Source organism: Diadema antillarum, unplaced genomic scaffold (assembly GCF_040938485.1).
Source record: "Diadema antillarum isolate AM-2024a unplaced genomic scaffold, OU_Dant_1.0 seq00002215_RagTag, whole genome shotgun sequence".
NCBI classification, from domain to species: domain Eukaryota; kingdom Metazoa; phylum Echinodermata; class Echinoidea; order Diadematoida; family Diadematidae; genus Diadema; species Diadema antillarum.
Window position 1 is genome coordinate 57,870 of NW_027272849.1, and position 27,533 is coordinate 85,402.

General features: G+C 37.1%; 1 protein-coding gene across 1 annotated transcript; it reads left to right on the forward strand.

The window, feature by feature from the left end:
* The first annotated feature begins 1,761 nt into the window (after nt 1–1,761).
* On the forward strand, nt 1,762–15,720 carry LOC139714277 (vesicle-associated membrane protein 7-like). The gene is made up of 7 exons (XM_071625993.1): nt 1,762–1,986; nt 4,087–4,136; nt 4,763–4,850; nt 9,077–9,170; nt 11,092–11,159; nt 12,697–12,789; nt 14,464–15,720. The coding sequence occupies exons 1-7, from the start codon at nt 1,783–1,785 to the stop codon at nt 14,527–14,529; spliced, it is 663 nt and encodes a 220-aa protein (XP_071482094.1). The 5' UTR covers nt 1,762–1,782; the 3' UTR covers nt 14,530–15,720.
* Nucleotides 15,721–27,533: the final 11,813 nt, after the last annotated feature.

Genomic DNA, 27,533 nt, shown 5'->3' on the forward strand with positions numbered 1-27,533 from the left:
TTTTGTTGGCTTTGTGATTTAAGGTAGCATTATTCTCCAAAATGTAGTTGTCATACCTCCGTTATCCTGCACATAAGGTTTCCAATTAATTTCCCCAAATACTAATTGGCTAGTACGTTTACTATGTAAAGACACAGAGAGCAAAATTCTAGTTATACTTTCTCAATAATTTAGCAAAGGACAGACCAGGGAATTTGCATTTCGAGGACTGGAGTGGCTCGCAAGATATGTGACTTTCAAGATGTTATATGATATATGATGTGACTTTGTCACTTGAGGTGTTGTATAATGTACATGTAGAGTCCCAAGTACTGTGGCAGGTGTCTATGGGAAGTGCTTGTTGTAGTGCTAGTCCATCCTCAACAGGTTAAAGACCATTGAACCTTTGCTTCTTTGTTGGTCTTGGATACAATTTGCAGTTTCTCACTTACTGAAATGATATATAATTGCTTTTCATCATGCACTGTCATCTACAGATCTGTACTGATACACTGCACGCCATTAGCAGTTAAGATGAAAATGTATTGATATGTTAGTTACATACCGGTACTTGAACTCTTTGATTCGGCCACCTGTAATACCTGTGATCGAAGTCTTGAATTCTCTTAGAGAGATACAATGTAGAGAAAGGTAGAGAGAGACAGACAGAGAGAGAGGGAGTTTAAGGAAAGGAAAATCACACAATGTACGCTGTAGATGGTTTGAAATATTTCCTAGCAAGCACTATAAGATTTGCAAGTCTTGAAATCCATTGATAGTAGAAAAGGGGTTCTCCTTTTTGATATTGTATGATATGACAAATTTGACTTGTGACGGAATTCGCTTCATGTGAGAGACTGCCAGTGCTTATAAATGCATTATTTAAATCAATGCATTCGTATTTGTCTGACCTTTCTTCACCAAGTACCTCAGGTGCCTCACATCACTAAATAACTGCAAAAGACAGGTCAGGTGACGAGTAATGTTTTCAAAATTACCACTAGTATGAAGTTACACCTGTGATATCAACCAAAATTTCAATTCTCGCGTCTGGGATCACCACATCTTTGTGTCGAACACATCACACAAATGAGTACCTCCTTTGTGCAGAGAATATTTCCCGAACACTCTTGAATATTGACATTTTGGGGGGAATTTTGCGCTCTCTTTTTTTTATATACATATTATTCATTGTTGAATGTTTTTTAGATGCTATTGAGGACAATACAAATGTCATATGATGGGCATGCTGATAGCTGACATGTAAGCAACCTTAGCAATAGGGCAAGAAAATAAACAAACATGGTATTATGGGAGTATAGTTATTTCAGTGTGTAAGTTCTTACCCACCAGCACATTTGTAAGGAAGTGAGGGTCTACATGGGAATATCAAGGAGAGGACAAGAACTGCTCCTCGTTAATCTTTATCACCTAGATGATTTGCAATTTTCTTGTACCACGTCAACTTGCATAGCTACAAACTGTGTTGTTTGTGCTGCAGCCGATTGCAAAAGTGGTTACGCTGTCTGTCTATTCAGGAACAGACTTACAGAGTAGGGCGTAGTTCGCTTTCTCGGGCAAGGCATAAACAGAGGAAGTTTGGCTCTGGTGTCTTCCTTTTGTGTGAAGAGGGAAAGTTTCTGCACTATTTGGGAACTTTTTGTTGTTTGTGGTGTGAAGAAAATCAAGGAAGAAGAAGAAATGCCACCAACTCCCACTCAGTCTCAGAAGCCTGTCTTCTCTATCTCCGCAGACCGCCCCACCGAAGGAGTGCCACACCTCGAGGCTAGGAGAGCGGGCAACATGCCGATCCTCTACTCCGTGGTCGCCCGCGGCACCACGGTTCTGGCGAACTACGCCTCGTGCCAGGGGAACTTCACCGAGGTGACGGAGCAGGTCCTGATGAAGATTCCCCCGCAGAATGCCAAGCTGACCTATTCCCATGGAACTTACCTCTTCCATTACATCTCTGAGGAACGGATCATCTATCTCTGCATCACTGATGATGTAAGTAGGATTCCTTTGCCAGTCTTGTTTCCTGTACTTTCTGGGTGTTGATTAATAATGAATGTATCCCATCAAACTGGAATATCATAGCATGATGCAAACTGGATTTCTCTAGATCCTTCAATCCAAATCAGAAATTTATTGCAGAGGCTTTGATAGAGAGAAAAATAATATGTCTCAAGCAATGTTTAAACATTAACAACAACAACAACAACAACAACAACAACAACCATCCTGCCATTACTACGTGACTAAATAATATTACTAAAATTCAACTTGAGAAGCTACAATCATTCAAGTTTGGAACAAATTGTAGCATCATTATAAGCCGAATATATTATGGTGCAGAATTGCAGTTTCTTCAAAATAGATAGGCATAATATTTACAAAGTTGTAATATTATATCCAATCATGGACATCATAGTTCAAATTTATGAGCCAGCCACAAAATATTACCTTTTCTTTTCTTTTTCTTTTTTTACCACCAGCAGTGAGCTATAAATGTCGCAAATATTTGGTCTATCATAGGTGGCAATTTTATAGGCTTTGGCTGATCAACTAATCTAATGGACATTGGAAAAGGATCATAAAGTTTCTTATCAAGCTATAGGAATAGAGATACCAGATACATTGTACACATACATAGTTCTTAGAAGGGCTCAGAATTCATCTTCCACCATTTAGAATTTGCTTGCAATATTATCAGAAAGCTCTTCCAAGAAAGTTATCTAGCTGATGTGATTTGCCAGAGTAGTGAGTTGTTTTTTAGGGATCGAAAGAGTGAAATTATAAAAGTGACTATACCCAACTTTTATTTCTGAGGCATCTTTCCCGATCAGTAGTGGGTATGTAGAATGCTACTAGTACATGATGATCAAATCCTGTCCTAGCAGTAGTATTGAGTTGCATGCAGGCTCTATTAAATGCTCACAGGTGATGGCTAAACTGCTCCACCATGGCCGTACATTGTAAAATAAGTCTACTACTCATCGACCACCTATTTTTAGATCGACCGCCCTCACGCAATGGCTTTCTCACATGTAAAATCAAAAATACGAGTGGGAAACGGCGCAATACACTGGAACATTCGAACATGAATACAAATCAAGAAAAATTTGGGGGAAACAAGTAAGTAACCTAAGGAAACAGGAGGAAAAAGAATTGAAGAAAATCCTCATTGGTAATGCACATAATTCATTCACTGGATTTACATGCTTTTCAATGGGAAAACGGGCGGTCTGTTTTAGAAAATGAGCTGCAATGGACGCACGAAAAAAACCTCCTGTGTGTTTATAGCCGAGATTTACGTGCATAGGATACAAAACAACAATCTGAGCATGGGGTAAGGATCTGCGGTATTTTCTCCAAAGTGAGATGAAATTGAGGTAAATCTGTTGAATATTTACGGTGAAATGGTGGTTACAAATAAAGGCGGTCGATGAGTAGTAGGTCCAACCATATGTGATATGAGATTGTAATCAATGTTCCAATCAAATCCATCATGTAGCCCAAAGTTGGGTAAGCTCTGAGATTGAAGTACTTCCAACGAAATTTTTTAACTACATGTTTTATTTGGCATTTTCACTGTTAGCCAACTAAAATTGCATTATTACAGCATTGTTTCACATTGTTAGTGTTATGCATTTTTGTGCAATTAAGAGCAGAGTTGAAATTGACAAATTGACAGTTCTGCAAGCAAATGAAACCTTTGTTTTCACTTTAACATTATTATTATTATTATTATTACCTCTATCTTCACAAGATATTTCTTGGAGATCAATATCATGTCAAGATCATTATTATTATCATCATTATTATTGTTATTATTATTATCATCATTATTATTGTTATTATTATTATTGTGATTATGATTATCATTATTATTATTATTATCATTCTTATTATATTTTTATTGTTATTATTATTGTTATTATCATCACCTTCACCATCATTGTCATTGTCATTACCATTGTTTCTATCATTATTATTCTTGTTATTATATTATCATCATCCTAAGTACATTAATATCCTCACTAACCCGTGTATTGTCATTTGAATCTTTTGATATAAAGTGTATATTACTTTCTTCACATTACACAGGATTATGAAAGATCGAGGGCCTTTGCTTTCCTACAGGAAATTAAAAGGAAGTAAGTTTGCCAGACCTGAAATTGGAAATGATTAGTACACTTTTTACGTCTTGTCCATTCATTGTAAATTTAACCCATTGAGGACGAGTCCCCAGTATACTCGGGCAGGTGTCTATGATGGGAAATACACGTGTGTTGTAGCAAAATCAAAACCTTCGTCAATGGGTTAGTTCTACTGTTTGGAAGTTCTTTTTGCTACAGATATGCTGTTCCCTATCTGGTACAAAGGTTATATTTTCACAAGATCAAGTGGAGATAACCATGCTGTTTTGTCATGTGCACAAATATACAAGTGTATATTAAGATATTGACCAGCAATAGATCCATAGGATTGCTTTCTTGATGATTGATGTTAACACATGCCAAAAATATCCGGTTCATGAATTTTGACATATTTCCCTCAATGGCTAATTTATAAGTTAACTAGTACATTTATTCTTTCATTTTCTAAGCTGCTGTGATGCTGTAGTGTGCCCTTTAGAATGGTGACAAGAAGAGAAAAGGAAAGAAATAAAAACTGAGTAGATTTTCATGTGACAAACTTTCAATTCATAGAATCACCCGTCCACAAGAACATGTTTTTATTCTGTTTTGTAAGTAATTTCTATTAATGTTTGTACTTTTAGATTTACGGCAACTTATGGTTCCAGAGTACACACAGCGCTTCCTTTTGCAATGAACAGTGAATTTTCAAGAGTCCTAGCAGGACAAATGGTAGGTATATACAGTGTGTACACTTTTCATCTATCCTTTCCCCCGCGACAATTTAATTTATAAGTTATTAAGGTATATAACATCTGTTTTTAGACAACCAAAGTATACAATTCTATGAGTTTTCTTCTGATTATATCTGCTGATGAGTGCTCCTTATGTTGAAAGTTTTTATTTCTCCAATGTCCAGCTCAACGTAATTATATATATTTTTGAAAATGTGTATATTTGTTAGCAACAAATAAATGAGTTACAGGTATTAGGGTGAAATTTAAACTGCATTAATATTGCTAATATACTGTAATTGGTCTTGTCGCACTATAGGCTGTATAGTCTATGGTGTACCCCTGAAGAGAGCACATTTGTAAACAAAATGAAATCCAAATACACAGAAAGTAGTGTAGAAGTATAATGGCTGTTCTGGCTCTGAGTGTGTGTTGATGAAACATGTACACATTGGCTTCCTCGTCAGTGTGACTGTGTTATCTCCTCATTCACCTTTAGCACTAACGTATCAGATGTTTGTGTTTACCCATAGGGACCGTGTGATGGAGTATGAGAAAATTATGTTTTTATTTTTTTATTCATTCATACAGTCTGTACATGTAACCCCCCCCCAAAAAAAAAAAAAATAAAAAAATAAACTTTCAAGTGTTTTCATAATCACATTGCTTTAAGTTCGTAATATCGTAGGACACTATGGATTTCAAAACAAATGGAGTCACTTTTGGCAAACGATCAACAGCAAAGTAGATCCTTTCGATTTGCCACCCATATGAATTGGGTCGTTAGCATTCAGATAGAGTTTGACCCCACATAGTATAGTGCAAATACCAAGCACTGCACAACGAGGTTAAGATTCTCAGATACACAGTGTACACCCAGTATTATGTCAAAGACATGATGTAGTCCAGCTTATCATTGGGAACTGCTTTGAAATACCCTTTCATGATTTTATTTGTGGTTATCTAATTCCCTTCCATTGTTGTATTAATTCCCCTCCATTGTTGTATATTTCACTCAGCTGTTAAAAATTGTATCGTTTACCTTGTTTTGTTTTCGTGGTCATGCATCACAAAGTCCACAAAAAGTCACATGGTGTGGTTTCCCCCGTATGTCTTTGAATAGAAACCCTGGGTCAACAGTACTCAACTGAGTTGTGGTTTTGGATGTTTTCTGACAGAGTTTATTACCCTTCTTCCACTCAAATTCAAAGTTTTGAACCATGGAATTAAGTATAATTCCTGTTTTTTTTTTCTTCTTTTGTTCAGACCTGTAATTTTTCATTTGTTTTCAGTTTCACATTGTTTTTCTCCAATTTCCACCCATGACTAATGTGAAAGTGTGCAGGAAATGGAACAGAAACTTTTGAAACAGCCAGAAGTAGCTATATATCTTCGACATAATGTTTGATAGAATGTTAAATGTACCAGTATATATTTATAATCCCATCACGGTGGTTTGCATAAAGTTCCAAGTACAGTAAAATTTGATTCAGTGGCCTTAGAATCGATAGACCCTCAGCCTCAAAGCTCTATATTTTCCACCTCCCTGGTACTGTCCCCCCAAAAAATTACAACAGGGACCTTCACAATGATAACTTGTAAAATAGTGAATCAATCCAAATAAAATTTAAGGATATGAAACTATAGCTTATTACCCATACATATAATGTATCTTACAGAAAACCCCACCTGATTTGCTTCAGTGGTCAAAAAGAAATGAGATTTTGTGTATAGCATGTCAGGAATCCCTTCCCTCCAAGTTCTGTCCATTGTGTTCACATGTTAATATGCAGTTCTGAGTGCATCCAAGTGCTAAATTTAGAAGAATCGGACTCATGACATGCTTTACAATAATCCACATTTCTCTCTGACGACATACTGTAACCAAACTGAATGGGGTTTTCTGCAAAATATGTACGATGTTATATTTTAAGACTCTGAAATAGCATTCAAATAGTTTAATCACATTCAGAGTTTTCAGTGTGAAAATCTGATTGTAATTTTTGTTGGGACATACCCTACAGATCTGAAAAGTGACATTGCCACATAGTGATATACATGGTGTTTCTGATCTTTCTTCATCATTGTCTTCTTCTTCTGCTCCTTCTTCTTCTTTCCAAATTTTACCACTGAAAGTCCATGTGATATTTTTGTAGGTTTTAATGATGCGTGGTCACACCCTATGTTTGTTTTCATTTTGTTGAATATGAAGTAACAAACTTGAAAAAAAATATTTTGCAATTTTAAGAAGACTGACACTATTTGGGATTTGATCTTTAGAGAATACAAGAAGTAGAAACAAAATGTATATAGACGACAAAAATATGAACAGTATGTATAAAGAATCATAAAATATGACAGTCTCATATATGGCATGAATGAAGCTGTGAGGCAAAAAGTAACATCCTGAAAATGCTATTCCAATACAATCCACATTAATTATTTGTCTTGTCTCTATAGTAGAGGCTAGTGTGCTTAAAGCTGTAGCAAGTTACTTTGATATTGGTGGATTTTGAGTGCCTTTTTCTCTTTGGTAATACCTAATGGCTCACACACAATCACGTACAACAATATTTTTGCCATCTGACGGTTTCCGCAGCATTAAAATGAACAAGTAAACAAATGTCAGGCCTCGAATTAACCGACGGCCACCGACGGCCATGGCCGTCGGTGCCCCTCTCGTTGGCCGCAATGCCTTTTGTTTTTTGATCAAAGTTACGGCCAAAAAAAATGTGCCCTTTTTCTTGGGGCCGTGGTGCCCTTTTAGAATGAAAGTTACCATTTATGACGTATGATATGCCCTTTCTCAAAGTCTCTTTAATAAGCTTGAACAACTTTCCTGATCTCAAATATCATACCTTCAGTTCACTCGCATCCCGATATATCTGATTCAAACTCAAAGTATCTTTCCGAGGTACGAGACGACGTGTACGTACATGTACGCCCGACCGGCTTTTACCGTCCCGACTGCCTCTGCAGCGCAGCGCAGCGTTGCCAGGTCCCAACAGAGCAAAATCACCAAAAGGCTTGTAAAAAATCACCAAAAGCCATCAAAAATCACCAAATTTGGAAAAGCGTAGGTAAGGCTTCAATTTCAAGACAAGATTATGTCAATAAACCTTTATCAAACACTCTGCGCGAGTCTCGGTGCAATTTTCGGCGCGCCGTAGTCACACATACTAAATGCAAAATGTGTACGATGTGTATGGATATGTGAGTGTTTGTGTGTGTCGAGTGACAAAAAAGGGGCACATCTTATGTTTCTAAAGGAAATAAGGGGAAAACTTTGGGCAAAATGCATTTTCGTTTTCAATTAGTGTGATTATTTTCATTGGTCTAAAAATCACCAAAAAGTTACCAAAAATCACCAAATTTTGATTTGGTTACCAGGCTAAAATTTTGTCACCAAACAACTTCAAAAATCACCAAATTTCACCCTTTTTGGTTTCCGAAATCACCATCTGGCAACACTGGCGCAGCGGCCGCGAGTATGTACTAGCTAGGCAGCGCATATTCAGATAGAGTAAGTGAACACCAAGTTCACCAAGAAAAAAGAAAAATCCCACGATGCCAAGGTGTGCCAGACTGGGGAATGGGGGAGGGGTGGAGAGAGAGAGAAACCAATCAACAGAAGAAACCACGCGTACTGGCGCATTCTTGGAGGTCATGAACTGTCTGTCACAGACATAAATCATAGCAATCTACACGCGCACGCAAATTCCTTTGCCTTGTGGTTTTGCCAGCCAGCTGTCGGAATGTGCTTTGAAGTTTCATGGCAACCTGGCTGGCCTGAAAGGGTGTCGAGTTTCAATCAATACCTACTGTTGTTTTATTCCTGTTTTTAAAAATGTCGTTTCACCTGATAGAAACGCAGAGATCGGGAATGTGTTACAGCTGTAGGGAAGAGGTTTTTGTTGTGTGTTGCACTTTGTGTGTGTGTGTGTGTGTGTGTGTGTGTGTTTGTTTGTTTTTCTCGGTTTGTTTTTCTTCTTTCTTTTTTCATAAACACCAAACATGCCCTTTCCAATGTGGCCTTGGTGCCCCTCTGACTGACTTAAGTGCCCTGGCCTCTTGGAAAAAGTGCCCTTTTCTAAATGGCCTTGCCCCTCCAAAATCCTATTTCGAGGCCTGAAATGTCATTACAAGATTTACACACAAGTTTAATGGCATACCTTATTTTCTCTCTCCAACCCTCTCCCCAACCAATGAATGTATTGTCCACAGAGGTACTTTGCCCAACCAATGTCCAGTCATACAAGGTTATCTGAAGTTCAGAGTGATCTGGATGAACTCAACCAGATTATGGTCAAAAACATTGGTGAGCATGAACTTTTTCTTGCTTCATTTTATGGTGCATTCATTAATTTCAGTAATATTCAATTATTCAGTCATTGAGTAATGCACTTCCCTGAGCACTATAGTCTTACTGAGACCCTATGGTATAACAACTAGCAAGGAAGGTGTGTTAACTTCAATGAGAGTGTGTACATCATCTCTGTGCTAAGAAGGAAATATCTTTTTTCATTAAAGAAATGGAATGCTGGCTGTACAATGCAGGAGGGTGAAACAATTTATGTTTAGATTTCGTTTGCAATGCTTCGCTCTCTATCTTTTCATTCCCAATGTAAAGAATATTAACAACATTTTTGATTGTTTTCGAGTATGCTTTCAAGCTCAATTTTGTGTGAAGAAACATAAAGAAATTCCTCACTAATCATAATTCATTGCATTCCTTTCCCTTCCCTTCATAATTCATTGACGCCTTGCATGGCATGTTTGGTAGCCACTAATTGCAGTCACACAGAAAAATAAATGATAAATGTACTATAAAATGACAGAAGGAACCCAATTTGCATGCAAAGATTACTATATGCGCCAAATATTTCGGGAGGTTTTTATTTTGGCGAATTTCGCGAGTCAGGTGCTATTCACGAAATTAAAGACGCACAAAAATATTGACTTTGATCCTGATGTGAATGTGACATATGTGCATGTACACTTCTCCGTTCAGTACAGGACTCCACGATCGTGAATTCAACTACTCGCGAAATCGTCAGGAATTCCCGATTTGCGAAAATTTAGACTCGCGAAATATATGGCATATACAGTATTTAGGTCTCAAAAGGAGCAAGTGTTCAGAGTAGTGATAGACTGTGACTTTTGTCTAGAATTTTCTAATGAAGTCATCATGAATTACAGTTTGTATGGTATCCTTCTTGGAGCAAATTATTTGTTTTATAGGGTCCCATTTTCTCTCTTCTTTTCTTTAAAACACAACAAATGCTTCTTGGTGTAAAATGTAACTCTTTTGCTCAGTGACAGTGCCTAAGGTTTTTGACTGATCTAATTGTAAAATGAAAGTTAACACTTCTTGTATGGCAGCAAACTCTTCGGTCTCTTCAAGGCCAAAGAAATGGGAGACAATTTGGGCACACAGTTGAGGGGGAAAAAAAATGTATGAATGCTTTTATTTTTGGAATGTAGACAGCAAAGGTCTATTTTCAGCTTTTTCCCATGAGATCAAAAGCAGTACATTTTCCTCTAAAGTTCTTTCTTCCTCCTTTCCCTTGAGCAAGTCACTTCAGGCATGAAATTAATCTTTTAATCATATGGGCCTCATGCACAGTGAGCCTTGCTAAACCTGTAACCTGCCTGTTTGATGTAGTGTTTTGTTGTTCTTGTTGTTGTTGGTGGTGGAAGGGGTGGTGTTGTGGCTAAGCTATTGTGCTCTAAAGAAGTGTTCTTTGAGATCACATGTTAATTCGTAGTCTGATATGTATTTACATAGGACAGAAACTTCATGTACAGTCAACCTTGCCTAAGTTGACCTGTCATAATTCGAATAATCGCCTGTAAAGTCGAAGGTCTTTTCAAGTCCTCTTCTCTTTATATTCTATTGACTTTGATTCCTCATATGTCAAATTTTCTCCAAGTTGAAGCTATTTCTCCAGTCCAAATGGATTCGACTTTAATAGGCAAGGTTGACTGTATTGAATGAAATGCCAGCAATCAAATTTTAAATCAGATTATCAAAAATATGATGTCTTCAGTTATTTCTATCCTAGATGAAGTATAACATTGAACTTCACTCCAAGATATATGAGAAGCATGTGAAGCTATCATTGCATAATAACCAAACTAGTGATCCAAATATCCTCCAGTCCTGTGTGTTCTGCTCTGTGAATTGTGAGCATTGATGTAGTACGTAGTTTGTGATGTCATCCTCATTTCTTTTGCAGAGTCCATGACAAATCGAGGAGAAAGACTTGAGCTGTTGATAGACAAAACGGAGGACTTAGAAACAACGGTAAGTCCTTGCTTTGTTTCCCTAAACAGTGATATTATTGCGTAAACACCATTGACAAAATTAATGACTGAATGAGTTGAGTAATCATAAGATGTGGGTTGTTATACAGTCATTATAGTTTTCTCTTTCCGTGTGACTTCAATGCATGATTCAGTGAATACGACCAAGGCCAACCTTCCACCTGAAATTGATATGCTTAGAAATGCTTTCTCCTGGTCTTATGTGTTTTACATCATAGCTTGCATATCACCAGTTTAGTATGATAATGTAATTTTTAATCTTCTACTGAGAGAGAGCATAAATTATTGGTGTAGAAATCCCATGCCCTTGTGAACATGCCAAAGATATATACTTTCTATTGCATCTTGGTTATAAAGTGATACGGTGTTATGAGTGATATGGAACCCTTTATGTGCGCAGGCGCTTTAGCATGATTTGCCAAACTTCTTCACCAGCATTCACTGATCCAACCACAAACTTGACCTACATGTAGTTATAGATTAGCACGTCCACTCTGGTGCAGCAATATGCCTCAGTCCAACAGGAAGGCCATAGTGACACAGTAGGGATAGGGAAATCAAGGTAATCTCTATTAATTGAGAGTTTCCAGACACCTGTCCCTATCAGTGAAGAAAGCACTCCTGTTCTCATGCCAGTCAACGAACGAAGCACAGTGAAGGTTATTAAAGGTTATCATTTCTTTTTTTGCTGTTGTTGATAAGATTACTGTGTCTTTCAATCATTTGTGACCACCCAGCTACATGGTAAAAACCTGCAAAAAGTTGCAGATTAAGATTCTCTGTAATGGACTAAAAAATGCCATTTTGGTTAACTGACTCAATTTTTTTACTTAAGGGTATCTTACCTGGGAGAATAATCTTTTCTCTACCTTCTGTCAAAATTTGGCCGCTTTTAATACAAAACTGAGATTGAGAGATTGAGATGTTGGCAGTTATTTCTGGACAACATTTTTTTTTTTTTTTTTTTTGGGGGGGGGGGGTGCGGCGGATGGGTGCTCCTTTCACTGAAAAATTCATTGATACTTTTGCACAGCATGCTTGAGTGACCCTGATTTTTAAATCCTCTTTTCTCCCCCCCCCCTTTTTTTTTTTGAAAGTGCACCTGGGCTTCGTAACTTTCTCTTATTTCCATCATTTTTTGAATGGGTGTGGGATGGTCCAATTTTGACAAGTTATACATCATTTTAAAGCTTAGAGCTTATACAGTGTACGTTAACAATGTACTGTAAACAATACAGAAAAACTTAAAACTTTAAACAACCTATATAACTTTAAACAATATAGAAAAGTGGAAATTCATTTTGGTGTACTTTATGTGGGTTTTGAGCTGGGCGGGCACTTTGCAATTTTTGTAAAATATGTATATATTTTTTTCTTCATATTTACAGCCAGATTCTCATCAATCAAAATGCATATTGAGCAACTTGCAGCAAAGGAAAGAAAAGCAAAATGGCTGAATATAACCTCATCATTTTTTTCTTTCTGTTGTTTCTGTCTGCCTTCCTTTCTCTCTGTAGTCTCTGACATTCAAGAAGAGCAGTAAGAGTCTTGCCAGGTCGATGTTCATGAAGAACCTGAAGATGATCATCATCTTGACAATTGTCATAATTGTGAGTTCCACAACATTTATTTCCCTGCTGAATTCGTAAAACAATTAACTACAAAATTTCTGCATATTTACTAGGAGTCATTGAGTCTTGGTGTAGGGTAAGCAGTAGGGGGCAATGATTATCAAGATGGTTATGCCATGGCATTGTGGCCAAGTAAGGGTGTTTTTATGCTTGACTTTTTTAGGCCATATTCAGGCTTTTGAAATGCATTTACGTGTAGTTCAAAACACAGTTGCATCCCAACTCATTTTGATATAAACAGCATTTCAACTTACCAATTCGAGACACACTAAAAGGTGCGTTTATGAGCGGCAATTCTTTTCTAAACACATTTAAAAGGAAGGTGTAAATGCTAATCGCATTCAATGATTGGCCATTCTCTCTACACACATTGAACCCTTTCTGTGCCAGTGAGTTAAATGTGCACAAATTTCACATACAACATAGGAGCAGGAAATAAACATGGCACTCAAAGAGTTAACAGGGAAGCATAAATGCAAAGAGAGACATTTATTCTGACTCCATCTCAATGCCTTTCCAGTTCATGTAGTAGAAGAGGACACATATAGCAGAATCGCTTGCTACGATAAGGGCTTATAGATTTCAGTAATGTGCACTTTATGTTTGTGACATCGACTTTCTCGAGCTAAAAAAAAATTGAGCATAAACAGTACTAGTGCCCCCTTGAATGGCATTTTTGATCAGCGTCTTTGAAAAGCGTTTCAAAATGCTGATTCTTCCTTATTCGCAAATCTAGCATAAATGCACCCTACATGTCATCATAATTGTTGCATGTGATAGGTCTTGGCCCCCGGGACAATTTTAATCTGATAGATTGTTTTGACATAGAACCAAGCTTGAATGCCTATACATCCTACCACTTTTAACAAAGCTTGTTCCTGGCATACGACCAAGTTGCCTGCTCTGGCTTGTCCTAAGTACGGATAACTCCTAAATGCAAAGTGGATTTCAAGCATTGAAGTGATTGTCTAACCCAATGTCGGATTATTGGGACAAAAGTCCTGTTCTAACAATGTCCTCAGGACCAGCAGTTTTCTTTCATCATATCAAAATTTTGCTCTATCTGAATAAATGAAGTATACCGGGTACACACTTTAAATACATATCATAGATGATTAATTTTGGGACCTTACCTTTTACTTTGTTGTAACAAAATTTTTGTTATAACCTTGTTTGTTCGAAGGGAGTGCACTGTATGTTGATAAGCAGCTTATTTGTTGTATAGCCCATTTCACTTACGTCTGCAGGTTAATCCCTGCCGAAAGGACAAAATTTCTGGTACCGAATGAGCCATTCTTAACATCTGCTTCTTTCAGTTCCATTTTCTATGGCAGGAATTTGCTATATTGTTACATTATGACGTAGGCATACCAGTCGCCATAGTGACATCTCTAGTTTAAAAAGTGGTCTACAAAATCTTGAAAATCTCCATTGTAAAAAAAAACTACTTTGCTCATCAAATCCAGGAAATGCATGAGTTAGAAATCACATAGTTTGAAGTTGCTGGCATGGCATATAAGTCTTTGCTGATGTTAGGGGTTTCACTGTAACCATAGCAGTAGCAGTAGCCCCAGCTTGATACAAAATTGATGTGTGGTCAACATTTTATACTGACCTTACAGCTTACTCTTCCCCTGTGTCCATCTCTTGCAGCTGGTCATATATTTCATAGTGTCGGCGGCCTGTGGAGGTCTTGCTTGGAAGAATTGTGTGAAGTGATTTGGCAGAAGCGCTTTGAACGGAGGCTAGAGACGTCGCCAAGAGACATTTCCAAAGTGCATTAAATATACAAGAAGAAGCAAGAACTGATTGCCAAAGGATATTCATAATGCAATGCACTACACTTTAGACCAGCTGTGAAGCCATGTACTACATTGTAGTTGTATCCTTCACTGGCATAGTCTACAATGTTCACTTGTTTCATGCTATTGGCATGAAAGCACAACTCAAGTCAGCAAAATATTGATCATCGCTATAGATGTCAAGGGATGACCTGATGTCAAAAGTAGGATTTTTTTTTTTTTTTTGGCTTGTTTGCGTAAACTTGGTAATGGCACTTACAAATATCAGTGTGTGTCAGCCACCAATGTGAAATATGTTAATGTGAAAGATACCGTAAAACATGATATTTTCGTGGCATTTCGCGAATGGGAGCCGACGGCTTTAATCGCAGCATGAAATATTAGCGGGTTGCCTCTAACATTCAATGCATATAGTATAGACCAGATCTTTAGCAAAATTTGCGAAATCAAAATGCACGCAAACATTCCTCATTTTACAGTATTCTTCATCAGACCAAGGCTTATTTTCTGAAGATTATGGGCTGCTATGAGGTGAGCATTAATGCACACAGTGACAAAAACTGAGCAGTTTTAGAAGATAGGAAAAGTTTTGTGTCGTATCAAAATGAATCTACCGGTTCTCATTTGTGCAACATTATATTTGAAGGAGATGAGTATAGATTAGACCAAAGCAACCTTTTCTAAGTCAGTGTCTGTAGTCCAAAGCGATAAAATACTGGTAGAATTCCAGGTCCTTGGCAAAATAGCAAGTGATATTACATGCATGGCAGAAAAAAGTATGATATTCAGTGGTGTTGAAGATGGTCAAGTACAAGTGAAAGATATTATATCATATAATCGTTAATTGTGGTAGCTTGTGGACTGACATTCCTTCTGATCGATGGACTTCTGTATTGTACTAATAGGGTGCATTCAAGCTAGGTTTTCAAGAGTGTCATGTTGAACTAACACAATTCATGTTATGTGGGACTGTACAACATTATTAAATACTTTGATGCAATGTCACATTTTAAGCATATTTACTGCAAGTATGCCTTGGTGGATTTGATCATGAATGAACCAGTGGCTGCATTGGAGAGCTCAAACAGGTGTATAATACCGACATTGACCTACATTGTACAACATTAGGGACTTTTAGACTGTGTGGACACGAAAGCGGTCAGGCCGCCCAAAAGTGCGAGCCAACCATGGCCATTCCCAGCGACACTCACGTCGACGCCAGAGTAAAACCATTTAGATTTCAGTCGATGGTGAGTACGAGTCGACAGATGTGGTGACGTCATAATCGTCGTGCTAAATACAAGCTGCGCACGCTGCCCGTCCTGAATCTGGGAGGACGTGAAATCCTTCAAGGACACGTTCTCGATTCTGGGGATGGAAGTGCCAGAAAACCTGGAGCATGCGCAGTATCACGAAATGACGTCGTCATGTCGCAGTCCATGTCCTGGATACGAAATCTAAAAGTCCCTAGTACCAGCATAGTACACCGATGACTTAGGTTGTGTTTTCCCCCTTCATGATGCCATGATGGCGAATATGATCGTGGTTACGTCTCGGCACCACTTCAACCCAACTTGGGATATCAAAGAAAGGAAAAGGATATCAAAGAAAAATCTCCAAAGCAGATGTGCGGGCTATGATAGTCATACATGTGCTATCTCTGCCTTGTAATTGATGAAAAATTTAATCGGCTGGTCACTATTAACAGCCTTGGAACATTTTCCATACCATTTTTAAGGAAAGCACAAAATATGTTGTGCTGTGGATGAATGTGAAAAAACCCAACCCAACAGAACAATGAGACAGACCACAGGTAGCTTCTGATGGAGGTCATCTGAACAAGTGTTCCATGAGGCTGCTTAGCAAGCTATCATATTAATCATTCTATGACCTTGACATGAGGATACTGTCAACCTTTTTATAGCATAGTTGGTACTGGTGGTGACATTAGCTACAATTGTACGTTCACACGCAGTTGCCAAACTTGAAGTTTAGATCAAAAACTTAACTGTCGATAATTAGCTCCACTTGTGAATTCACGACGCAGGTTAACATGCGCCCATAAACTTATATGTTACAACTTACGAGTGAGCCCCACTTGATGATTACAACGGAAGTGTAGAGTCTTTGCTAGATGACCTTATGCCCATACAAAGTAATGCAGTGAACGAGACGCGAGGTTGTTGATTATTGTGTCCACACGGAGCGAAACTATGAGTGGGGACCCCCTGTGGCTCGTGGAGAGAGAGTAAGCCCTAAGATGTCTTGTGGTTCTAATCATGGACTAAACTTTAAGATTGCTAACTTTCAAGTGCGTCCACATGGTGCTAAACTACAAGCTAATAAGTTTTCGACCTAAACTTAAAGTTTAGGAACAGCGTGTGAACTATATAGTTAATGGAGCGGAGCATAGTATCATACCATGTGGGTTTAGCTTGAATGCACCCATTCAGTATGGGGTAGTGGGCTCCTGTGTGTGTGTGTGTGGTGATTTCAACAGTGGCGTGTTTATCCCATCAGCTCCACGTCCCTAAGAGATGCAAATATTTTGACTTGAAAGCTTTAGAACAGGTGCAATTATGACTGGTACAAGTGTGATCATTACGGGCTTGTATATGCTCTGATTTGAATTGTTTTGTAGGCATAGAAGTAACCTACCATTGGGGCCAGTTACTTGTATGTATATAGCATCACAAACAAAAGCAAAAAAAAAAGAAGCAAAAAAAGAAGAAGAAAAGAAATGGAAAAAAGCTAAAGAGAGCAAATGTTTTATTTACCAGTTACTGTAGGAGGTGATGAATTAGCGCAGTCTTGATTATTTTCTGTGAAAGCTTTTAAAGTTTTCATTAATTTATCCACTATGGCCACTCTGATGACGAATATCATATGCCTTTCATTCATGATAGTAGAAAATGAGTATTGCAGACTTTGGTTGATGTGCTGAACTATAGGAGATATATGAATTCAGTACTAAATGTACAGTATGTGGCTGTGTAAATTTGTTTGTTTTAGATGACAGAGAACTGACTATCGGTGCCTAATATACATGTATGAATCTTGAGAACAGCTGAAATTTCATTGGAATTTGTGTACCTGGTGTATTGTCTGTACATTACTTGTGAATTGCAGCATCCTACAGTGAAGTGCAGTGATGTATCACCAATTTCATGAACTCTGGCGATCTGGGTGAATGATTATTTTATTTGTATTAAGTTTTTACTACTTCTAGTACTACTATTTGTCTCTTTCTCTTTCTCTTTCTGAAGCCTGTAGGTGTTTCATTAGTTATGACTGCATACCATATACTGTAGTCTCCAGCATAATGCTTGATTCTTTGTGATGTTTGCCCACAGGTGGAGTGTTGTGTTTATGCATAATTACCTACAAGTATGTGACCCATCACCTCAAAGGTCTTATAGAGTCATTAAACATCACTTTCCTGATTTTGGTACATTTATGAATTTGTCACTAATCCAGACTATTAAAGCTTTCCGTGGATGTATGATTTAATCCATCTTTATTTCCAACAAGTAAAAGAAAACAGCAGTAGTGTAAAAAAAAATTGGGTTTTTAAGTTTTAGATGCAAGCAGGCATGCAGAAGATTAGGCAGAATAGGTTAGTTGAAAAACACAAACAAACATAACTTGTAGTAACCTGAAAAGTCAAAAATTTTACTGTAGTTTCATAGATTTTTATATTTTGAGGGTAGGAGAATCATTTCCTGACAAATACCATCAATGGTATTTGATGTTTTTATTCTTGTCAGGCAAATCTCCAATTTTTCATCTCTCTCAGCTTTCAACCATCTCCCATTGTTTTCTTGTGTAGGCCTACTCAGTAGAGTGCGGGAGAGAAGGAACTTGTATTTTTGAAGACACGCATTATAGAGATTAATTGAATGTTGTCAAGTTTTTTTTTTTTTTCTGTGGAATAAATAGTTGTGTGTATATTTTAGCTGTTTGAGCATTTTTTAAAATAGTTTTGCTTCCTTGCGAAACTTGAAAAAAAAAATCGCTCTTCCATATTGAAAACATCATGATGAAATACTTGCATGCATTAGTTGAAATGGCTGACAATAGTAAACCACAGAAGTATCGAAAGTGGTATGATATACATCACAAAAGGATCAGGTAAATGAATGCTTCGAGTGGGCTGGTCCAAATGACTGTAAAACCAGAAATATTTGTCACTTTAAATTTTCACGAGTTGGAGCCGATGGCTTACTCTCGCGGCATGAAATTTTCGTGCATTGCCTCTGGCATTCAATGCATAGTGGACACAAGAACTTTCATGTGCATTTTAATATCATGAATCTTGGCTTCTTACGAAGTCACAAAAATTTCATGCACGCAAACATTTCTGGTTTTACAGTATGCTTGCATCGATGATTGATTTGGGGAAAGAGAGAGAGAAAGAAAGCTAGAGACAAAGGAAAGAAGAGGCTAGGGTAGAGCGAGGGAAGGGGAGGGAAGGGAAAATGTTGTACAATACAGTACATGGAGATGCCATGTTGTAGAGTTGAATTATTTGATTATTGTTCACATTCAATGCATAAAAATTGTCAACTGATCTTCTCATCCCTTTACTGCTGATCAATCTTATTCCAGTATTAAAGAAAAACAAACAAAAAATCTGCTCCATGGCATGTACCCAACAACTGCAAGTAAGGCCTGTGATACCTAAAATCTGTTGTACTCTGTAACATCTGTTGGGTAAGTGATCTTGAGTTTTTGAGAAAAAGCTAGAAGTGTAAATTCATTAATTTTCAAACAGGAATATAACCCATGTGCAATTGATCTTTATATCGCTTAAGCTGTGAAATGCATTTCCACAACTTTCCTTTCCTTTGCTTTCCCTAATGGTCTATTCTTGTATATTTTGTCTGAATCAGAAGACTGATAATTTCTGAATACAATGTATTTTCACTCAGCCATATTATGGTGGGGAGAATACTCATAACATACTTGTATAAGGGAGCAATTTAGTTGTGAATAACCACATTTCAGTGTAAGAGTTTGTATTTGGGGATTTATTTCATACAATTATGATTTTACTTACAAATCCACTTCCACAAAAGATGAAGGTCTTGCACAATTGGCTGCATCTCAGTTGATACCATTTTTCATGTAGATATTGACTGCTGATATTCACTATTAAGACCAATCGATGAGAGCTGTTAAAGTTAACTGGACTGGTTGAATGTGAGAATTGTTTGTAAATCATGTTTTAAACATAAATATATATCTGTATCAAATGTAATATTTTCAGACATTTATCCTCTGTTTGCTGAAAGAAATGTTTAAATGATGTTGAAAGGCAGCGCAGTATTTCTTAATAATTATATCATTTATGGAGTATATTAGATGGTATCAGTGGGAAATTTACACCTTGCCAGGATTTTTTTTTTTTTTTTTAAAACCAGCCCCTTGTATAATTTACCATTATGGAAAATGTTGAATATTAGTGTATGCTCGTGTATATCATATGTACATGTACATACAGTCTTGTTTCAGGTTGTTAAAACTCAGCTGCATTATATGCACCGTTATGCTGCTGATCTGTATCAGAATGGGCTCAAAGTGACTTTCTTTGTAAAACAAAGAAAAAAAATCAAACAATGTCAACTTGTGTATTTTCAAAAAAAGTATGTTGAATAAATAACATGAAACAATGCATCTCTGCAATTCAAATTTAGAATCTGGTATGGTTTGATGTTTGTGTTGAACATTTTCTCTCTGTGGCACCCAGGAGAGTACAATGTATGTGACCGCCCAGCAAAATGAATAAATAAATGAGTAAATAAATAGATAGATAGATAGATAGATAGATAGATAAATAAATGAATAAGATAACAAAATAACGAAATACAAAAATAAAAACAGCAAAAAATAGGCCAAAATGAATTCCACTTCCCTACTAATTTTAAAAGACTTAGATCTAAGTTTTTAAAATTGCTATATAACTTGTTAATATTGGATCATCTGAGCCCATTTAAAAAGTGATTGAAATAAGAGAGATGTAAGAGATACAGTTCTAGAGAAAAGGGACAAAAGAGGTTTTAAATGATTAGGGTCACTCAGGCATGCTGTGCAGAAGTATCATGAACCACATTCTATTTCCCAGTGATAGCAGCACCTGTCCAAAATACTGTGGTCCAGAAAAGCTGCTAATATCTCAATCTCTGTTTTGTTTTAAGCCACCAAATTTTTATGATTGGGTAAACTTTCAAAAAAATTTAGTCAGTCAACCCAAATGACTAATTTGATCCAAACAGAGAATCTTAACCTGAGACTTTATTGGTTTTGAGCTTGGCTGTCACATACATGTATGTGTATAGTGTGTTTTTGTCCATTATTTCTGAGTTTGTACAGATTAAAAAAAACAACAAACAAAGAAAAAGTTCTATCTATTTGTTTATAGTTATGTTAGATATGCAGTGAAATTCAGAGTTGTTAATTAAATAATAACAAAATGACAATTATTTGCAGCAGAATTCCAGAACACTGTGGGCTAGGTACGTAACTTCGTGTATGATGAAAGTACAATCGATGTACCCTGTATATACAGTGTATGTACAGACGAAAGTTGAATATGATATACTATGTTCTTTGTTGTTTTTCTCCCAAGGACTTTATGCATGTGACTTGACCACAGGTTGAACAACAAGAACAAAATCAGCTCCCTGAATACATTCTGGAATGCATGTGTGCATTGGATTGTGATCAAACTAGTGATGCATGTTGGGGCCAGTGTGGGGTGGTGGATGGAGCAGCAATGAGAAAAAAGGGTGTTTTTTTTTCATTCCTCTCCTCTGTAGACCAGTTGACTTTTTGTTTGACAGCCTGCTATTCCAGACGCAGATGCTGGTAGGTCTCGGGGTGTGTATAATGGCAGATCAGTTGCTTGTACATGCATGCCTCCATGTGCCTTTAAAGGGGATGGCGAGTATCTGATTAGTGGGAATCAGTGGGAATGCTGGAGGATGATTGTTCCAATCCTTGTGGGATTCATTTAAGAGTACATTATATATCTATTGTTGTGTGAAAATTATTTGCTTCAGAATGGTCTCATATTCAAGTAATGTGCAGGTTAATGTTTCCAGGTTATCATGCCTGGTCAGTGACAGGGCATTAATCTGCACATTACTTGAATATGGCACCGTTCTGAATTAAGCAAATAATTTTCACACAACAGTAGATATATAATGTACACTTAAATGAATCCCACAAGGATTGGAACAATCATCCCTCAGCATTCCCACTGATTCCCACTGATCGGTTACTAGCCATCCCCTTTAATTGTAAAACCCCATACAATTGTATATTGTCACTGTCGAAATGACATATGAAAACAGGACAAAAATGTGGGCAGCTGGAGAATTGGTATTCTGGCTTAACACTGCTGCATTCTCCAAATAACATCTATTCATTAAGTATCAAATGTCATGGACACACATCCCCCCCCCCCCCCCCCCCCCCCCCCCGCCATGCAAATACACCAGTAGTAACAATTAAAGGATATATAGCCAAGGGGACTGCTAGTACGGTCACTCCATCTCGTAGGTAAAATGGAGGTTGTATGAGTTGATTAGTAGTGGTAACTCTGTCACACAGGCCAAGGAAAGACCTCGGACAGACTCTGCGTGGCTGTCATGGTCATCCTGTACGTTAAACCCTCTACCGCTGGAGTAGATTTCAGTCCATAAAACGTGTGTGAAATTTGTGCATATTGGGATAGAAAGGGTTATAGGGATGGCACGCAATGTGGTTGTACACATGAATTATAAAAGAGGGCTTTTACAGAACGTTGACAAATATGTGTTGAAATTGTAATGGTTATAGAAGAAAGTTTCTACATTTGTATGTAGTGGCTCTATCTATAGTCGAACTGTTCTGTCTCTTAAAACTTGGGAGTGTGATATATACACGTATGACAACTGCTCATGCTTAACTGCATTTACCGGTACTGCATTGAATACTAAAGCATCCGCTCTCCCTGAATTAAAAAAAAACAACAACAAAAAAACCTTCTAAACCCAACTTAATATTAAAGAGATATATTTTAGATGAGTGCACTCTGATAATGCAGTCTGACTGCCAACTAAAGATTCATGACAAATTAGAGCAGTTAAGGTATAAATTTAAGATTATATCAAACTTGAATTAAACTGATTGAATTTCAAAGTCTAATAATCAGTTTACAAATCTCATGGTTGCTTTGAATCAAGTGACAATTGCTTGTTGAGTTGACTTACAGTGCTTACAAGCCCAGAATGCTTCAACTATAGGCCTACACACTTGACTGTGTCCAACAGCGTGCATATACTTGCCAACATTTTCATTTGAGAAAGTGGCAGAATCCAGGCTGCCTGTGTGCAAACAGTGCTAGTTTGAAGTCTTTCAAAAGTGGTAGTCTACGGCCACCAAAAGGGATAGAGTTGGCAGGTATACAACAGTCAGATGATTCGTTGAAAACTTATGTTTATCTTGTGACTATTTAACTTTCAATTTGTAAATTTCAGGGTACGGAAAAACTAAACAAAACAATGAAAACAAAAATTATAAATCATGGAATGGTTAGATTCTGGAAAGTTTTTACAAATATATACCAACATCAGACAATTATAACTTTGGTGGTGATGAGTCACATGCATGTAACAAATACGCACCTCTGGAAATGTACAATCCATGTGTATGCTGCAAAATTACTATGATTGCACATTGAGGCTTCAGCATTGTCTGTTACAGTGTATGGGCTGAGATTGTTTACAGAGTCCTCTGTGTTTGGATGTGTGGCCTATCTAGCTCAATGGACATGTTGTGACCTAGGCCTATATACATGTATATCAGTATATTGACCATAATATGTTACAGTGACATGATTGATGGTCACAAGTTTTATTGAGGTCGATGATAGACAATGGAAAGAGCATCCGAGCATGAGGCATTATGAGTAGATTCATGCATTGGCGGAGATGCCACCAGCATCAGTGGTCAGCTAGAGCTGCTATGGGGTCTTTTTCATGAAGTCATCGAACACATCTCAATGTCCTTTATTGAATAGATACGTAAATCTCCGAATGGCCAAACTTTCTCATATGTAGCTACTACTTTATATGAGAGACTTTCAAAATCAACGTCATTATAAAGTCTTGAGTGTGTCTTATGAGTGAAAACTCTTGTGAGACTTTCATGAAACGGACCCCACTTTGTATATCTGATTTTTTTTTTTTTTTTTTTTTTTTGGGGGGGGGGGGCTTGGGAGAGGGTGTCATTTACAACTCCATGTGGTCAGAAAATAAGTGGTTACTTGATCTGTATTATGAGTGTCCATGAGGCAAATGTAGGCATGTTTGTTTAACTCTTGAGGTTGCAAAATCAAGCTGTGTGATCACTGAATATCATTCTACTCGTATACATGATGTACAATAATATACATGGTGCATCATGCCTCTACACACAGTGAACACCAGCCCATTCAAGTTGACTGCTGTATGGAGTAACTAGATATCCTTGTAGGAAGTTATACTGTTATAAATTACACTGTAAATTTGATTACATTGTCATTGTGGTCTTTCTTTTTTTTCTTTTTTTTTTCAAAGCCACTTAAATGCAGCAAGCAGATACCGGCATATAGACTACAGACATAAAAAGACAAATTTCAACCACTGCATTCATATAAAAATGAAGAACGTGGGGAAGAAAACTTTTATTTGTATATTCAGGGCCAAGGTACATGCAAGTCTGACAAGGATAGAGCAGGCATATAAAATATACAGTATGCTATCTACATGTACATTGTGTAAATCTCATACAAAAGGTCGAGGCCTATTTCTTTTTTTCTCTCTTTATTGAGAGCTGGGTTTCCCAGTAACATAAATACTATCATTACCCATACATGGCTGGCGGAACCGGTGGGGGGTTGGGGGGCCATAGGGGCTTGCCCCCCCCCCCCCCCCCACACACTTTTTGTGCACCATACAAAGGAATACATAAGGTGTCATCACTTTGGGCAACCCCCCCCCCCCCAGCTTTTTGGAACCAGAAGTACGTTAGTGGCACTAAAAAGAAATAGATAGAGACCTAGCTTGAAGTGTGAGTGTGGTACGGTTATGTTTTTCTGCTGCATACCCTTTCTTTTTACTTGTTAGCTCATGAAACCGGGACTTTTGAACGGCTGCCATAAGGTGGATGTTCACTGGAGAACACAATATGCACTGACCTACATGTATGCACATCCCTCGTAATACTCAAATTGTTTAACAGCAGCATACAGGCATGACATCAAATCATTTTGCCCCGTTGTCATCCAGTCTTAATTCTTCTATTCCTTCTGCAAAGTTCAGTACACATTCAAGAAGGGGACGTGTCTCCTGAAAGCATATGATTTAAACTGGTAAAGTACCTGTAACGAATTATCGTTTTTAACTACATTCTTTCACACAAACCTTATATGATTCCGAAATTCCATTGCATTTAGAGTTCATTGAGAAAAAGAATAACTGGTCAAAAACATGCCAGTTTCATGAATAGCCACAACAGTGAATTGACATGATTGCTGGTCATAAATCATTGTCACATCTTGATAAACAAATGGAAAACCAAGTAATCTCGTGAAAGCATATCAACTTGTTGTTGTTGTTGATTTAAAGAAAGAAAAAAAGAGAGAAAAATGGGGCCCTATACAAATAATTTGCCCCAAACTTGTCTTGAAAAGCATGTATTGTTGGTTTGATAAACATTCGTTACTGCATTAGACTTTGTCCCAAAGAAACCGGATTTACCTCATATCAAAATTTTAAAAAAGTTCCACTCATCACTGTGCAGTGAAAAACCAATCTTGCATAAATTTTGCCATAACATTTTCTTCTGGCAACTGAAATAATTCCAGTTGTGTAATATACAAACAGTAAATACAATACCATGCCATCGAATCCTCTCATATATGTAGGCCCTACTTATCTTACTAGGTAAAGATGTACATGTAGAAATTTACAGCTCCTCAAGCTGCAAAAACACTGACTCTTGTGTCAAAGCAATTTCACTGTATGTTTGAATCTTTTAATCTCCTTTATCATTGTTTTATTTTTCAATTAACTCAAAACAACAAGTGAGTCCATGGATCATTTTTTTTTTTTTTTTTTTTAGTTAGCAATACATATGAATGACTGCAGTAGGACCATGATGGTTGTCACAGTGTCACATGACCTGTCACATGCTTTAATCACATGATTGGCCAGTGCACTGACAGGAGATTCATGCAAGATCAACCAAAATGGCTTCTGTCGATACATTCTTTCACTGTAAACCGTTCAAGTGAAGAATATGATCACAAAAAGAGTTGAAGTGCCATTTTCAAACATTTTTAGCCCATACATCAGATAGAGGAATATAATAACATTTTCCAATGATACCTCACATGTCACATAACAAGGGATACTTTTGAATGTATGACTAAAAATGTCCCATATTTTCTTATCTTTTTTTTTTTTTTTAACATGTTAAATCACAAATATCTTATCTTAGCAAGACCGGAGTTAACTCATTTTGAAATCACTCTTAAAAAGTAATCTGCATTTCAGGATAGGAACTGCTTTGTGATGGTACGAACAATTTTGCTCTACATCGTACTGGATATTGCTTCATTGACCTTTGCAGAAGTCCACTCAGCCTTTATAGAGAACTTGATCATTTCAACCCATAGCGAGACTAGTCCCAAGTATACTCCGGTATGTGTCTATGGGAAGCGTGTTTTATAGTAAAATAAGCTTGTCCTCAATGGGTTAATAGTCTCAGAGATTTCACTTCTGTGGTATGGTGCATTATCTGTTCTTTTTTTTTCTTTTCTTTTTTTTTTCAGATAATTCTTGCTCTTCATTGTGAATGTTTCATACAGCAGAGTACAACTCATAAGTCATACAATATGATCAATTTGTTGTTTACATGAATTGTTTCTGCTGAAGAAAGTTCAAAAACCTTGCAACTTCAGCTCAAAAACCCTGCGATTGCTTTTTAAAGAATAATCTTTTGTGTACCTCACACATATTGATGGATTCTGGCATCCAAGTTTCCTCCTGATTTGAGAAGACTAAATGAATTCAATCACATTAATGTAACCCTTCATCAAAAGACATGAAGTAAAATCTAGTGGTGCCAATTTAATGAAAAGAATCATTCCTTTACTGACTTGATGGTGAGATACATGTATAACTGTGATACATTACAGATTATACAGTCAAACTTGCCTTCGTCAACCTTGCATGTAAATTGGCCGAGTCGAAGAAAAATTCTACCTCAGATGGCTATCAACATGTCTGGTCCGTCGCTTTGGATTCAACTTTAAAGGGATGGTACAGTTTTGGTTGAAATAGGGGATTCAAATTTTAACTTTTTTGTGAGATAATTAGAAACCACTTTGAAATGCTAAAAGAGCATACAATTCTAAGAGGAATTCACAATGTGATGAAAATCAGTTTTAAAATGGCTAAGATATCTACAAAGAAAGTGAAACAAAGTTGGTTCCAACCTTTCAATCAGGACCACTATGTTTTATGATATCTCGGCCATTTCAAAACTAAGCTTCGACCATCAAATACACTTTGAATTCCTCTTCGAATTGTATGCTCTGTTATATTGCATGAGAAGTTTCTCATTATCTCACACAAAAAAAAAAGTTGGAAACCTAAGTCTCATCTGAATGAAAACTATACCATCCCTTTAAGGGCAAGATTGACTGTAGACTGTACTGCACATACACTATTAAGTATTCTGCTTTAAATATCCTGTTTACACACGGCACTCACACACACAAAATACAACTTACACTGTATAAATCAAAGAAATAGACAGAGACATGTAGCTAACTTCACTAGCGAGCAATCATGTTACATACAGGATCAATGAAAATGACATACATACATA